Source organism: Talpa occidentalis, unplaced genomic scaffold (assembly GCF_014898055.3).
Source record: "Talpa occidentalis isolate TD23 unplaced genomic scaffold, MPIMG_talOcc4v2.1 talOcc4.2, whole genome shotgun sequence".
NCBI lineage: Eukaryota > Metazoa > Chordata > Mammalia > Eulipotyphla > Talpidae > Talpa > Talpa occidentalis.
This window is the reverse complement of record NW_023602073.1, coordinates 122,435,305-122,451,423: the sequence shown is the minus strand read 5'-3', so window position 1 is coordinate 122,451,423 and position 16,119 is coordinate 122,435,305. Positions and strand designations below refer to the sequence as shown.

At 39.9% G+C, this 16,119-nt stretch overlaps 1 protein-coding gene across 7 annotated transcripts in view; it reads right to left on the bottom strand.

The window, feature by feature from the left end:
- The window catches only part of TPD52L1 (TPD52 like 1), a 93,095-nt gene that overhangs the window by 37,275 nt on the left and 39,701 nt on the right, over positions 1-16,119 (bottom strand). The window contains exon 1 of one of the 7 annotated variants that reach the window (XM_037520353.2): positions 14,247-14,440. The exons of 2 other annotated variants lie outside the window; for them this stretch is intronic. In XM_037520353.2, the coding sequence (XP_037376250.2) occupies positions 14,247-14,334 (88 nt within the window). In that variant the 5' untranslated portion in view covers positions 14,335-14,440. Of the gene's footprint in view, positions 1-11,237; positions 11,259-14,242; positions 14,441-16,119 lie in introns of those variants that run through there. 4 more of the 7 variants (XM_054697802.1, XM_054697803.1, XM_037520352.2 and 1 more) reach the window with 4 other exon arrangements.

The following is a 16,119-nucleotide window of genomic DNA, read 5'->3' as shown; positions in this document are numbered from 1 at the left end:
CAAATGAATCTCTTTTAATAAATTGTCCTGGAACAAAGAGTTACCCATGTAGAAAAAAAAGCAACTGGATATCTTCGCCAGCCACAGAGATAAAAGTATAAACATTTTAGCAATTTATATTAATGAACCTCTGGACAAGAAGGGATTTTCTAATCCAGACACGCTAAAGGGCAAACTAAGAAAGAAAACATGGATACCTCCCACATATATAAATAACAAGATTAGTTCTAAGACTAAGCAGAATTCCTATAAAACAATTTTAAAACTGAAATAACCCAATCAAATCTGGGTCAAAAGATGCAAACAACTTTCTTATATAGAGAAATTAAAATAGGTTAAATCTGAGAAATCATGCTCAATCTCATTGATGCTCAGAGAAAAACAAATTAAATCATTTCACATCTACTAGATTAACAAAAAAGTTATGTCAAACATCATGAATGTTGGTGACTTATGTGGAAGATAGAAACTCTCACATACTGCTGTCAAGAATATAAATAGATACAAATAACTACCATTTTCATGGTAGTAAGAAACTGTATGTCATACAAAAAAGGCCATAAATAGGAAAAGACATACATAGACAGTGGTGTGTTTACACAAGAAAGACTTGACAATAAAATTACATGCACTGCTTAGATGAGACTCAGAAATAAGACACTGAGTGAAAAACACAAGTTGCTGCATAATAAAGTATAATCCCATATATACAAAGTCCAAGCACATGCAAAATTAAATGAAATGGTGTTTAGGAATAAACCTACATAGACAGGCAAGGCAAAGCTAAAGAATTCAGGACCATGGGTTTTGCTGAGGAGGCAGGGAATGGCAGAACCTGGAAGGGGAATCCCAATCGCATTAGCAGTGCTGCTCCATGTCTAGAACACGGAATTTCTGTGCACCAGTATTTTCTGTACTTTAATATTATTTTTAAGTATTTTTTTACATTTACCAATTGATAAAGCAATTAAAATAGAAGTTGTCTAAAGCCAAAAGAGAAATGTTAACAATTATGGTACAAAATTAGGACACTCTAGGTGAAGAGTAAAACTAAGGCACAATTTGCAAAGTTTTCCTCCAGCTGGCCCCACTCCAGTTCCTGCTACCCACATCCTTTGGTTTGAGTCAAGTGTTCCATCAGTGAAGGGTTAGACCTTGAGGGACTGGGGGCCTGGAAGACACGGGACCCCCAGGAGACCTAACAAGAGAGAAAAGTCAATAACCAGAGAAAAGTCTATGACACTATCACTGGTTAATCTATGTTAGGGCATTGACCAAGGTTGACCAGTCAAGAAACTGCATGATCACCACAGCTCATCCCTTAGAACTAAAACATGAGCTTCACTATAAAAACCCTGAAGTTGGACCTCCCTGGTGGCACAGTGGGTTGAGCGCAGCGCTGAGAAGCTGTCTGCAGCCTCTGCAGCGCGGGTTCGATTCCCAGTCGGCCATGGAGCTGCCCATGTGGTGCGGCAGGCCTCTCCTGTCTCACCCACTGCTCCCCTCAGCAGTGTTTGCGGTCCGTCTGCCTGTTCTGATCCCCGCTCTGTCTCTGGTGAGTTCTCTCACCCTCCCACACCTCTGGCCTGTGCCCCAGTTCTTGTATAAATAAATAAATCTTAAAAAAAAATTAAAAAAAAACAAAACCCTAAGGTTGACCCCTCTCTGGTGGGTGCACTGGAGGCAGGAACTTGTTTTTGCTTATCTGTCCTTGCATAAATCTTCTCAGGCCTGCTTGCTGCTGCTGGCAGGAGTTAGCCTGCTTCTTTAACCCTTGTGGCTTTGCTCCAGGAGCTGGCCTTGTGTGTGGTGTTTCAATTCTTTATTATACCGGCCTTGGTTCCTGAGTCAGCATATCATATCACTTTCCTCACATAAGTACCTGTCACACTGCGAACACACTAACACACATCAGGGAAAATGGCATCTTGCTGATGCAAGTTCATCAGATTCTTGTCCTCTCTATCTACTCTGGAGGCCAGTTTCAATCCTAAAAAAGAGTTCATTTTCAGGAGTAATACTGTTCATTGTAGAAATTCATAAAATAAAATTATGCATTATTTCCATAAAGGTACTACTAATCATCCTACCCAGAAATAATTACATTTTGGCCCATCCTTACCATTAATTTTTCTATACATAGAATATACACATATTAAAAAATATTATATATATATTGATACACATATTTTATATATGTTTATTGTTTTGACCTTGATTTATTATTCAATAGGATATCTTGAATATCCTTTATCTCTAAAACCACATATCTACATGTGTATATTTTTGATGAATGTACAGTACTTTATCTCATGTATGATCAATAATTTTACCTTATCTATTGGGGAGCTATAGTAAATATCTCCTAGCCAAGTCAATAGGCAAAATCTTGATAATTTTCTGTATGTTGTATTACTGACTAGAAGGGCACACACATTTTGAAAACTACTGCAAAATCATCCCCCAAAAAGACTGTGCCAATATCAAGCAAACATCAGCAACCCATAAGAATATCTCTAGACTCTCTACATTTCTCATTTATATTAGAAATGTAGATGGAAACACATTCTTATTTATTTCTGCTAGTAAATATTTATGTTTACATGTGGCCAATTTATTACAGCAGCACTGTTCAAGCTACTGATGTGACTATAGCTATCAGCTATTGATCTAGTTGGATCCTCAAGTCAGTGTTCTAGAATAACTATGTAAATCAGAAATCAGCAGTGATTCTAAGCACAGACTAAAGAGCTAGACCCAGAGATGCCCCTGCACTGGTGGTAGGAAGAGCATGGCAGGACACTCCGATTTTCTCCCCAGCTCAACCTGACCTTCACCCCTGATCTGTCACATGTCATGCTACTCAGAAGCATAGTGCATCTTTCAAAGTCTCACTCCTAGAAACCATACATTCAGGAAATATGTTGGAAGGCTGGGCTGTGAGTTAGTTCAGGTCTACAGATCTTCCTTAACTTGTGACATGGTTGTGTCTCAATAAACTCATCATAAGTTTAAAATGTGTCAACCCATCATAACTCAGGGACCAAATGTATCCAAGAAAATACCAGCAACACAGTACACTAGAATATCAGTTATTTACCCTCTTGATTGTATAGCTGATCGGAAGCTATGACTCCTTGCCACTGCCCTGCACAGTGAGAGTGAGTGTCCTACCACCTACCTATCGCCAAGCTGGGATCAAATCAAAACTCAATGTGGGGCCTCCCTGGTGGCGCAGCGGTTGAGCGCTGGGTTACGAGGCTGCCCGCACCCTCTGCAGAGCCAGTTCAATCCCTGGCTGCTCCCCGGCCACTGGAGGACGGTCCCACGTGGCGCGCAGACCTCTCCTGCCGCCCGCTGCTCCCCTCAGCAGTGTATTTTGGTCCTTCTGCCTGCTCTGCTCCTGGCTCTGGCTCTGGTGAATTCTCTCACCCTCCTGCCCTTCTGACTGTACCCAGTGCTTGTATAAATAAATAAAAAAATAAATAAATAATCTTTAAAAAAAAAACTCAATGTGTATGGTTTCTACTGAGCCCATCACTTCCGCACCATCCTAAGTTGAACCATCCTCACTGGAGGCCATCTGTACCTGCAGTTGACCAGTAATAACTCATTAAGTCCAAGATGTGGGAATGAATGATCCAATAAATTGAACAAACTTCACCTGAGAAGTTATTGTGGGCCAGTTCCACCTCTGCAGATGGGGACTCTCTCATGTGACCTGAGTTCAAGGTCTCAATCAGAAGTTGTCAGGCTCTCTCAGGCTAGTCTGATTCCAAAGTCTATGCCCTTCCTGCCTTACAGTCATTTGAACTGTAGTAAAAAAATGTTGCCAATCAAGAGATGAGCTTTGGATTTAAGTGCTTCTTTATGCCCTGAAACAAAATCAGTCATCAGTATAAACACAGACCTCTAATGCATTGTGTCAGTCACACTAATGGTCATACTTCATGCATATGACTGCAATAGCACAGACAGCTATGAGCTAAAATGGTTATGAACTATAATAATTTCAGATATTATGCATTATTGGCAAATAGTAAAATAACCTTGCATTCATGTGTATATATACCATATTCAGGTACTAATAAATTTGTCTGTGTAACAAAGCAAAAGAAAACAAGCATATATTTTCTAAAAGAATACAAAGTTATCCCCCAAGACTTAATAAAAGAAAGACTACAATAAAATAGCTTAAATGAAAATTTACTATGTTGAACATAATAAATTTATGATTGTAATATTTATTACTTAATTATATTTTCTTCATGATGCTTGGTAAAAATAATAATTTGGTAAAAGAGCCTCAGGTATTCTTTAACATAAAATTTCAAAATATCTACATTTATTCCTCAAGGGAAACACTATTGAACTAATCTCATTATTGTTGGATTTATGGTGATCTTTAAGTGAAAAAAAAAATAGTACGAATTACTTCTAGAAGAGTGGAAGTTAAAGATATAAAGCAAGTTTTCTTATTTATTAGAATCCATTTACTAAATCTACTGCAAAAGCCTAAATATTATTTCACATGCACCTCGAGTATTAAACTGCTTTTCATTTATTTACCAATAACTTGTATCTAGTCTATTATTGAATACATAGGGCATTAAATGTGTTTTGGCAGAGACCTCAAATACTAAGAACAATATAATGGAAGCTTTACAACCCAATTTTTAAATCCTAATGCATGATGTGCCAATAGATTTATAACTGGTTCTGCTGGTTCTGAGGATTACCTGTCTGTAGTTTTTGAGAGTAGGTAAAAGTCAGTCAAGCAGAATAAGAGTAGCATTGTAGAAAATCTGCATACACAGACAAGCAATAATTAAAAATAAGCCACATTCCCATCTTCCAGAACTCTCCACTATAAAACCTTCATGTATATCTTTCCAGATCTTTCCTACATACTACAGCATACATCCTCCCTTCTGCCCCCAACACATCTAAACATCTCTGAAATAAGGAAAACTTTTATAATCAATAGTGTCCTACAATTAATTAGCAGCATTAATTGTGGTATATAAAACAGTGGTATATAAAAACAATGCCTATGTAAAAATCTTCAGCATCTTAGATTTGAAAAATATGTAGATAGATATAAAATGTAATATATATATTGACTTATATGTATCCAACAAATATATGCATGTTATATATATATATATCCACACATCTAAAAATGACCACAGTTTTATAACTTGATTTTTTTTTCAGACATTTCTCCCCTCTCATCTTTTTTCACGGCATCTGAAACAGAACTGTCAAAGGTCTCCAATTAACCCATAAGGTATCTACAGTCGTTTTGCCCAAACTGATATTCAATCCGTATTTGCTTGGTTGTTATGCCCCTTACATCCCTTTTCCCTAGCTGACTAATGATTCATGGCAGACTGGGCTCTGTCTAGCAGAATTCATCTCAATATTCTGATTAATGATTCATCAGGTGATTGCAGTATAGCACAGTACTAAAGAGGATAGCTTTTGGGACAAACAAATCTTAGGAAGAATTCTGGCTTCATCTCTTTCCAGCTTTTAACTATGCTAGTTTGAAATTCAGTCTTTTTATCCGTAAAATGGAATTAATAATAATGACCCTCAAAAGTAGGTTGTCATAAGTTACAGTTTTGCAAAATGCCTCACAGTATCTAGTATAGTCCCCAGTCTGGTAATGCTTGAGTGACATTTCTCCTTGACCAGAATTATTCATGGAACTATGACAATCAAAGAAATTGAAGCAATTATTCTGTCCTTAGGGAGCTAAAAAAATTCCACGGTAAAGACAAGCCACTCACACATAGAGTTTAAGTAACTCCTAATACATGCTAGCATATAAATACACACAAAATGAATGCCCTACAGAAATATAAACCTACATGCCATGCTCTGCTTATCCTGTTAGGTTAAACTGCCTGGTTTCTAGAAGGGAACCCCACATTCCACCATATGGACTAGCAGCATAGCCTACTCTTTCTGGCTATTACTTAATGGACCAGGAAGGACACCTAATCCAGGGGCAGCCTCTGGAGTCATCTCTTGAAATTTTAAACTAAGAGATAAAGTACAGATAAGTAGAAAAAGGCTAATTAGCTACTGGCAGAAGAACAGAGTGTAGCACTAAATGTTCGTCAGAGATGCCTTAGCCCATAGGTCTGTTCATTTGTTCAACAAATGTTATTAAACATCTACTTAGTGCTATATAGGTCTCTACTCTCATGAAATTTATAATCCTGCCTGTCCTGAGGCAAGATCACATGACTTCTCTTAAACTCTATGAGATTTTTCTTTATCCTTAAAATAAACCTCATTTTTCATTTGAGCACATCAGAATATCTTCCTTCCCCCGCCCCCCCTCAAACAGAAACAATAATATTCTAGAATTCAGGTAAAAGAGAGCATTGTGAACTCTCTGCCAAGCTTTACTTCCATGATTTCAATGACTTGCCATGACCTAAAATGATCTTGTCGTGATTTAAAAATTTCAATCATGTTTGCTCTGAACTGGCTCTCTCTAAACCTATAGAAGTCACTGTAGAAGTCACCTGTAGAAGTCACCTGTAGAAGTCATGTACAGTCTTTTAAGATCTCCTCTGAGGGCCTCCCTGGTGGTGCAGGGGTTAAAGTCTCAGTACTATCAAGCTACCGCCAGCCACTGCAGCATGAGTTCAATCCCAGCCAGGGAGCTAACCCACATGGTGCAGCAGACCTCTCCTGTCTCCCCGCTGCTCCCCTCAGCAGTGTATCTCAGTCGATCTGCCTGTTTTTCTCCCCATTGTCTTTGGTGAATCCTCTCACCCACTCCCCCCACACACACATCTGGCCTACACCCCAGTTCTTATATGCATAAATTTTAAAAAAAAAAAGTCTTCTCTGATATAAATAGTGTAGGGGGCTACGCCACACTAAACCATAAATGATGATGTCCTTTGCTTTCCGGAGTCCATCCCCCTTCACTCTTTGAGAAGAAGTGAGACAATATTCACCTGTCATATCATCCTCCAGTACTCGTGGACACGGCAGCACTGTTCAAGCTACTGATGAGACTATAGCTACCAGTTGTTGATCTAGTTGGATCTTTAAGGCAGATATGATCATTAAATTTTGAGTTTTTCATACTTGCACTAGAAACATTTTTGTACATGCAAAGAGCAGAGCCCAGAAATCTTGGCTAAATCAGAAGAGCAGGAGACATTTCTGAAACTATAATGAGCATCTGTATAAAAGTCAACCAGAAATTTCCTGGAGATGAGGATATAATGCTGGGTCCTGGAGTTCACTGCAAACTCTAGGAGGCTCCATGTTCTATATTTGCAAAGTGTATATTTGGGGAGATAGGTGTTGTATTCCTTTTTACCTGTCTTGAGAAAGGACAGATGAGGGTTCTCTACTCCAATGTTTAGGGGTGGGCTCAAGATGCCTGGTCATCATTTCAGTCCAGACCAAGGCAGAACCCATGATTCCATCTGGATAATATGGCCATAAGTGACAGTTGAGGGGTATCTGTCTTCAAGATGATGATCGGGGTCACTAGGAGATGACACCAAGTATGTAAAAGAGATTGGGCTATTTTCCAAGATATCTGACATAGTTAAAGTCCAGTCTCAACAGTCAAGGTTGTAGCTTGGAAATAAGTGACACAACAGAGTCTGGATTCTGAGACTGTGGAGGAAGAACACCTATTAGCTTAGAGCTACCACGTAGGGTCTGCCTATTCATTTTTACCCTCTGGATTTAAAGGTTCTCTTCACCAGCAAAACACCTTCTTAGTAAGAGGGACGAGCCTTCAGTGAGGGAGGGGATCTGAGACTAGGGTGGCTCTGGGTCAGGCCCCTCTTTCAGCAATGCCGTCAGCACTCCATCAGCGCCTGCCACTCTCAGTCACTTCTTTCTCCCGTGTTTTGTCTCTTTGCCTCCAAGTCTTATCTCCTGTACTGGAATGTAAGCCACTGAATGACAGAAAGTCAGTTTAGTTTCCCTTGAAATTCTTGCATTTCCCAGCATGATGATTTTTCCTAGCACAATAAGAGGCTGATCACAGATAAGAGCGAAATGTGACAGCTGTACCTAGAGCCACTGACCAGAAAATGTCTCACAAAACAGCTCAGGATCAGACACCTGAATGTCACATGCAGAAAGTTAGACATCTGTCCAAGCTCACAGGGTTAATCAGAGTTGAACTTGAAATGCAAATGCAAATCTATCAGGATGCAGAGTTCATCCTCGTCTCACACATAGGACTATAATATCTCCCTACCCTTCTGAGAACCCCATAAACCTGCTTAAAAAGCAGGTTACTGAAGGCTAACCAAAGGTCAAGGTCTGTAGCTCTAATATCAGCAGCCTCCCCACCAATGAGCACTGAGAAGAGTCTAGAGTGGACTCTCACTCCCCAAACCTTCATGCATAGGACTTGTTCAACCATTGTTTGTTGAATTCATCCCCTAAAACAGGAAACCAAACTATCAAGTCTTCTTGATGCCCTTTACATGATAGCTGTCATTTATGCCTCTCCCTTTTCATTTCCATTGCTATGATAGTGATTTTGACTTTCATCACAACACACTCATACTACTTAAATCTTCACTAAATTTTATTTCCTTGTTTGCACTCTTTCTTCACCACCCAATCTACACACACTCAACTTAATATTTTTAACACATTACTTTTATCATATCAAAACCCATTTCATGAAACATTAAATGGGTAGGATCACTTCGAGCCTAAATTTGAAAATTCTTCTACTAGCAATCAAAACCTTTCATGGCTGGCTATTTGTAAAATGGTGATTACAAGTTGCCTGCCTGTGATTTTCCCATTAATGCCTTGAATACAGTCTGGGAGTCATATGCAGGGTCTCCCAGTCATGTTCTATTCAATCCTATGCTTTGTGCTACTCCAACACTTGCAAGAGGCTTCTCTCCTCTTTAGTTTCTCTCCTACCAAAAGGCCAAAAATACTAGAATAACAAGTAACATTTTGTTGGGTGCTTTAATTTAATCTAAAATGTTTTTTTGCTTCATGTCTGCATTACTATATATAACTACTAAATATTATTTACAGCAGAAGCTACATTACAACTTGCACTATAAAATGCATTAGAACACAGAATACTACATGTTACTATAATTATAGTTAAAAGAGGTTATAAAGAAATATTTCAGACACTTCCCTATAAAAGTTTATTGACCTTCTTAAAATATGAAGAAAACATGAGTCACCACTATTAATAGCATTGTTTTTGAGAGCTTTGGCTTCATTTAACCAATGTAGCTTTTAAAAATGTCATATCTGTAATGCTCAGCCTGAAAGTACATTAATTAGTTGAATAAAGAAAGATGTAATTTTTTTTTACCAAGTATTTTATCTGGAGTTATTTCTGAAGTAGTCACAGATTAAACTAAAAGAAATTTTATATTTCATCTATTTTTGGGCTAATATGTAGTATCTATAATCCTAACAGTTGCTGAATAAAATTGACTCTAGTTGCTAGTGAAAAATTTGTGATTGACCAAAAGCTAACTGACCAAAGATAGAAATGACATGTTATTCCAGACAGAGATCAACAAATACATGGAAATATTTCCTTCCATTTCTTAGTCATCCATTTGTATAAAAAATTGACTATCTTCCGAGTGCAAGAAGAAACACATCTTTAATATAAATTTCTTAGGTTCATTAATATTATATATTAATGATAGCAAAAAGATAATAACACCTAACAGTTAAAGACGTACTGTGTGACCCTAAAGGGTCACCATCCTTCAAGGAGCTAAACAATTAGGGATGCACATAAACCAAAATGATCTTTTCTTAGCTAAGGTGTGACCAGGACTCCTCCTCACCTCCAGGGATGAATCACAGAGAGTCTTAATCTCAGAGAGAGCTGGTTCCATTGTCTAACACATGCCTTAGGGTGCTTCTGAAGGCATTAAGAATTTGGGGCAATGGATTAAACCTATTTACCCTTTGGCTATAGTGACATTGCCCAAGGTATGGTTGTAGCTTACTATATCAACTTTACTATACTATACTATACTATATCACAGTACTTACAGAAAATGCATTACGGCACAGCTCACACAATTTCTGTTAAAACCAGCTGGCCATTCAATCTGGGATGTCGAAGATGGTTGCATATTCCAAGCTGTTGTCTGTAGTTAGGTCCAGAAATTTTATTTCACCAATTCACACTGTGGTGATCAACTTCTTAAGTGATATTTTCTACAAACAGGTCTTCTGACAGACTGATTTGATTGTTAGGCCAAATATTTTATGGCAAATTCTATGCTCTTTACTTCCTCAGATCAAAATTGACTTGAGAAGCCAAAAGAACAACAAAAGATTATTTGGCAAGCACTAGGAAGAATAAAGAGTTAGCTGACTTGAAGAAAGTGCAGCTTAAGTGCTTTATTTGTCTCTGCAATGCATTGTCTTTCTCCTCCTTTAGATTAGGAACTGTATTCTGTTAATACTAGGTGCACAACAAATATACATGAAATAATTTAGTCGACTACTATGAACTTATGTAAATGTCCATACAGTAAGTCTAATATTCAAACCAGAAAGGCATCTCTCCTCTTATGGTCCTGAAGCTAACATGACCAAGACTTACAACCAATGTAATGGCCACTGACAGAGAAGCAAATAGCATGTGCTAGAGAAGCAATGACCAGCACACATCAGTGTATCAGCTGTCCCCAAAGCACTATTTCATTTTGTTACTGCATCTAGTCCCTTCAAGGAGTGTATTAAGCCAGTCACTAGCTTTTATTCTATCAGTGTTCTGCCAGAGTTTATATCTTTATATTTCCAGATAAAACAAATTCTAAATTTCTACTGCCTTAGACAAGTAACAAGTAAAATGAGAAAAGATTTAGGATAAATGAGGATTTTAGGACATAATGAGGGAGCCTAGGATACTAATTCTATTTGGTAACAGAAGGCAACTACTGACTGCAAGATCTTATGTGACACTCCGACAAGGCAAAAATTGATATATCCTAGGACTAACTGTGATAGAAAAGTGTCCTTTCGGGTCACCAGGACATAGCTGTGTTACATTTCCAATCTCCATGTTATTACAATTTATGTTGTTTAGAATATATAAATAAAAGAAAACTTTAGTTGCCCTTGAATGTCAACTAAATTGCTTTACAAGTATGTCAAAGGAACAATTATAGAAAACATCAGGTTTTCTAAAATGAAAGCCCAGAAAGAAAGAAGCTTAAGTTCCTTACAGATGATGTATTCCTCCGGGGGTTGCTTCTGAATGTCACTCTTGAGGACCAACAGTCACACCAAACTGAGGCACTCAGACTTGAGTTTTTATTCCTGACATGAGGTCACATGGCCTGATTCACACCAATGGCTTCTGCTGCTTATGGGCATTTTAGTGAACACACCCCAAACCACAGAGAAAAACACTAAGTCAGTTTCCAATTAAACATGTAAAATATGTATCCCAAGACTCTTCAGCTGCTTCAGTCACCTCCACTGAAAAATTACAAGGTTAAGACAAATGGGATAGTCTTCCCATTTCAAGTCATTATTTGCTACTCTTGAAAGATACGATGTGACATATATACAAAAGAGATGCACACTGGAAAAACTGCAACTCATAACCAAAACAACCCCCGAGAAAAGTCATCAGAACACAGTATCCACAAATATGTGCATCATAAACAAATATGGAAAAACAAAAAATAGCTAATGTTCCTGATAGACAGACACTAGGAACTTCCTTTCCTGAATAAACTCCTACATAGAATGAGGAAACATGAAACTATTGCAGGAATGTGCAATAGACAAACCAAAAACAGCAGATCATCTAGATACAGGGCAGCAAGGGGCACTAAAACTGGTCAAGAACAGTGCCCAAATAGTTTATCGGTCACTGTCTGAGTTCTTTACCAGCGCACACAATTGCAAGACTACTCAGGTTCAGAGAACAACTATGGAATTTATTTAACAAACCAGGGGGAAAAATTGTTACTCAGGCCAAACATGGCCATTTACCTCACCCAAAGCAGTGTCCAGTGTTTTATTTATTTATTTTTCTTCTCTTCCTCACTTTTACCCTCTCCTACTTCTTCCGAAACAATCCAATGCAGATCCAATGTAGGCATTTCACCTGATGCTCACAACCACATGCACATGCACAATCACAACTGCACAAAACAACCAAAGAAAAATGTCCCCATGCCGGAAGAAAAGCTCTTTTGTTACAGCTACTGAGAAACTGTTATTGTCAAAACTGCACAAGAATGACCATAAGGTCTTTTAAATGGTAAGAAATTATTCTTATAAATTATATTCCCGAGATGTGAATACACTGTGTTTTACTGAGGACAACTTCTGTCAGAGCAGGGGTGCTGGAAGACAAAGATTTATTTAAAGATTTATTTTTTTATTTAAAGATTTATTTATTTATGCATACAAGAACTGGGGTACAGGCCAGAGGTGTGGGGGGGGGTGAGAGGATTCACCAGAGACAGAGTGGGGAGCAGAATGTGTCCAGTGTTTTTAAAGTCCCAAACACAAACACACCAAAGGTGGCGTCTTCCTGCTATTGAGGATATAGAGCTCTTCTCCCAAACAATAGGCCACGCTCCCAAGATGGCATCTTCCCACCACTGCAGACCTGTAGCACATGGCAGCCAGATTACAGAACAAGTTCCAACTCACTAAGACAGCAGAAGACACAACAGGAGATGCTCCCTGGAGCTGCTGAGATGCCCCAGCACTCAAAATAGCAGCTGCAGTGGCTGAATGACCCAACAAATGGCCGCACTCACGCAGCTCAGCGAGGGGCCTGCTCAGGGTCTTTACCTTCCCTGCCAGGCTGTAACAGCAGCAAAACCAGGAACAGTTTTAGTCACTTGGCTACCTGCAAAGCCTCCAAACTTTTCCTTTTTGGGGTTGGCTTTTGGGAGCCTCTCAGTTCTTCAGAGACCTGCACCAACCTTCTGGAAGATCATTATGGTGAAATCACTGCGCCCGGAATCCCTAAAGATCTGAAAACTGCTGAATCCTGAACAGTCAATCCTCAGAGCTGCTTCTGCAGCCCCTTATATTTCTTATCAGAGTCTCTACCCCAAAATGCGAAGCTTTGTTAGCATTTTCCCTGGGGTTCACTATTCTCACCAGCAACCCCCTCTCCAGTGGGCACCACCTGTAAGTCTTTGGATTCAGCCACTAGTTAGCATCTGAACCTTTAAATCATCTTTTTCTCTGTATCTCCACCTCATTTCACACCCTCCCGACCATTCCCCTCCCCCACCGGCCACATGTACACATAAAAAAAAAAAAAAGATCTCTCAAGGCACTCATAGAAGGAAGCCAATCCTGACAGAAGATAAACCCACACATTTAACACCTAGTCTCAGATTTCTGTCTTGATCAAGAGGGGAGACAGTCTTATATTCCAAGTAAACAGTGTAATAAATTATTCTGAATTCACACTCATTTAAAAAGTAGCACCCATTTAAAAGCAAAAGAAACTCCTTGTCCTTCTCCCTCCAGTTCCCCTCTTTCCTTCTAACAACATCAGAAATAAACTTGAAATTGGATTTTGCATTCATTTATTTGGTAAGCTGCGGTCCTGAGTCTCACAGTTGCTCTCTTATCCCCGAAGGAGGGAGATAGACACAGCGGTGCTGCACTGGGCACACTGCCCCCCCCTTCCACCTTTGGCCCTTTCTTAAGTGCTTACCTGTCTGTGTAGCATGCTGGTCATCCTTTAGGGTGAACTCAGATAAAAAAGTAAAACCATGTCCTTTGCAATGAAAGCTATCCCCCCAAACACTCTAAGCTGGACGAATAAAACCTTCCCCCCACAAGGCACATTTAAAGAAAAGTGTAGGTGTTAGTGGGTAGAATGAGGAGCCCCCCCCCAGGACCCCCAAAATCTGCCTGCTGTAAATGTGCTCTGCCATGCACCTCCTAAAAACAAACACATTCTTAGTGCATAAGATCTTTATCAGAAAGAATTAAAGGGTGACTCTCTATTGGTATGCAACAAAGAGAAGAAAAAGAATAAATGAAGCATCAAAAGTCACCCATCCCCGTGAGGATAAATGCCCAACCAAACAGGCTTAGCCCAAAGCAGGGACACCGAGGTACAAAAATTTGCTACACGTGGGGACCCATAGGAAATGGGGCAGAAAAGGCCAGGGAAGTCTGAGGGAAAAGAACAAAATCAAAATATAAAAGGCCATTGTCAGCCTCCCCGGGGGTTGCTCACCTACATCTCTTTCGTTTCTTCCTTGTCGCCCAAGTTCCTGCCACAAGTCCAAGGCGGAGAAGCAAGCGCAGCTTCATGTATCTCTGCTCCATATGCCTCCTCCAGGTCTCCTCCTAGTCTTCTTCCCCCAATCTTCCCCTCATCTGGCCCTTTCTAGCTACTCCTTGATGCTCAGCTCCGCCCTTCAAGAGGTGGGGCAGGGAACGTGGCGCCTCCCCTTTCCATGGGGATTACATAGGTCATATTATGAAAACCTGCTCAGACAGATTGAGTTGTAGGTGCTCCAGTCCTTCTGGTGCCATTGTGAAGAGGTGTGGGGTTTGGTAAGTGGGGTCCTTGGGGTTCTCTGAGAAAAGTTTACCAGAGTTCTCCTGTCAGTGGCACAAGGTGAGTTTCCCTGCGAGGCAAAGACTTTTGGTTATATCCAAAAGGACAGGTTTATTAGGAAAAGGAGAAATAAAAAAGACCGGTACCTGCATAGTCACAGGTAGGCAGAAAACTGCCTCTTGCCAGTGCGGAAATTGCACTGACAAAGTGTTCTTTTTGGGAGGGGTTCATTCCTTTGTGGAACTGCTATCTATTGTTAAGCTAATTACTTCTAGGGTGTGACTAGGTGCATTGGTAAGGACTGGAGATTCTCTACAAGGCCCTCCATCTTTGTATCAGACTGCAGCTCCGGTCTGCACCTCTTGACATTTCCATAGCAGTCTGATACTTGCTATGGCAGTTGGTGCCCAAGGGTTTTTCATTCCTATAGCCGGTTTAACAAGTATGTTCATCATTTATATCCCAGCTCCAGTTTCTTTCCTTTTTTTTTTTTTTTTTAAAGATTTATTGATTTATGCATAGAAGAACTGGGGTGTAGGCCAGAGATGTAGGGGGTGAGAGGATTCACCAGAGACAGAGTGGGGAGAAGAACAAGTAGACTGACTGAAATACACTGCTGGGGGGAGCAGCGGATGAGACAGGAGAGGTCTGCTATGGCATATGTGGGTTAGGTCCCTGGTGGAAGGGACAGCGCTGAGCCTTAACCCCTAGGCCACCAAGGAGGCCCAAGTTTCTGATTTTGTAACACCTCTATCCTAAATTTTCTCCTCTTAGCCTCCATCACTTCTACAGCATCAAATCTACAGTGATGTTTAGAAGGTGAAACCTGCATGCACCCACCTGCATGTCAAGCCTGGACATGCCCATGGATACTGCAGCCAGACTCAGAAAAAAGCACTGATCAGAGGTATAGACAGTCTTTCCCTTTATTTGAGCCAGCAGCTTTGTAGCTGTCACATTTCTCCAGTTTGTATAATCAAATCTCAGCATTTCAAATAGCTGCTCTTGATAATGTCTGGAAGAAAATCTCTTTTTCTCTTGAAATACAGGTAGAAAGTAAATGCTTAAAGAGATGGGAAGATATGTTTATGAATTTTAAAATGGTCAGAAAAAATAAAATATACAAGTTGCTGAGTCATGTTTGCACATGATCCATTTGGGGACAGGAATAAAAACTGTTGGGAAAAGGCAGTCTCCTGCATGTGCTCTTGGCTGAACAGGAATAAGTCTTGGACCTGGAGCATTTCCTTAGCAAGATAAAGAGCCACCACAGCCTGTACAGAGGGGATAGTGAGGGGTTACTTTAGATCTCAGCCTCAGGGAGTGCTCTTCAGTGAGTGCGCTAGTATTCTATGTACATGAGCACATCAGCACAATACCACCGCCCCCCCCACCCCCTTTGCTTTGGTATTTCTGATTCCTTGGGAAGGGGAGGGTTTTTTCTGACTCCATGGTTGGTAGTGGTGGGAATGATAGGAATGAAGACATAAGAGGGGAGCACACAGACCAATCCCCCTGCCTGAGCATACACAGAGTAGAGGGAGAGATGA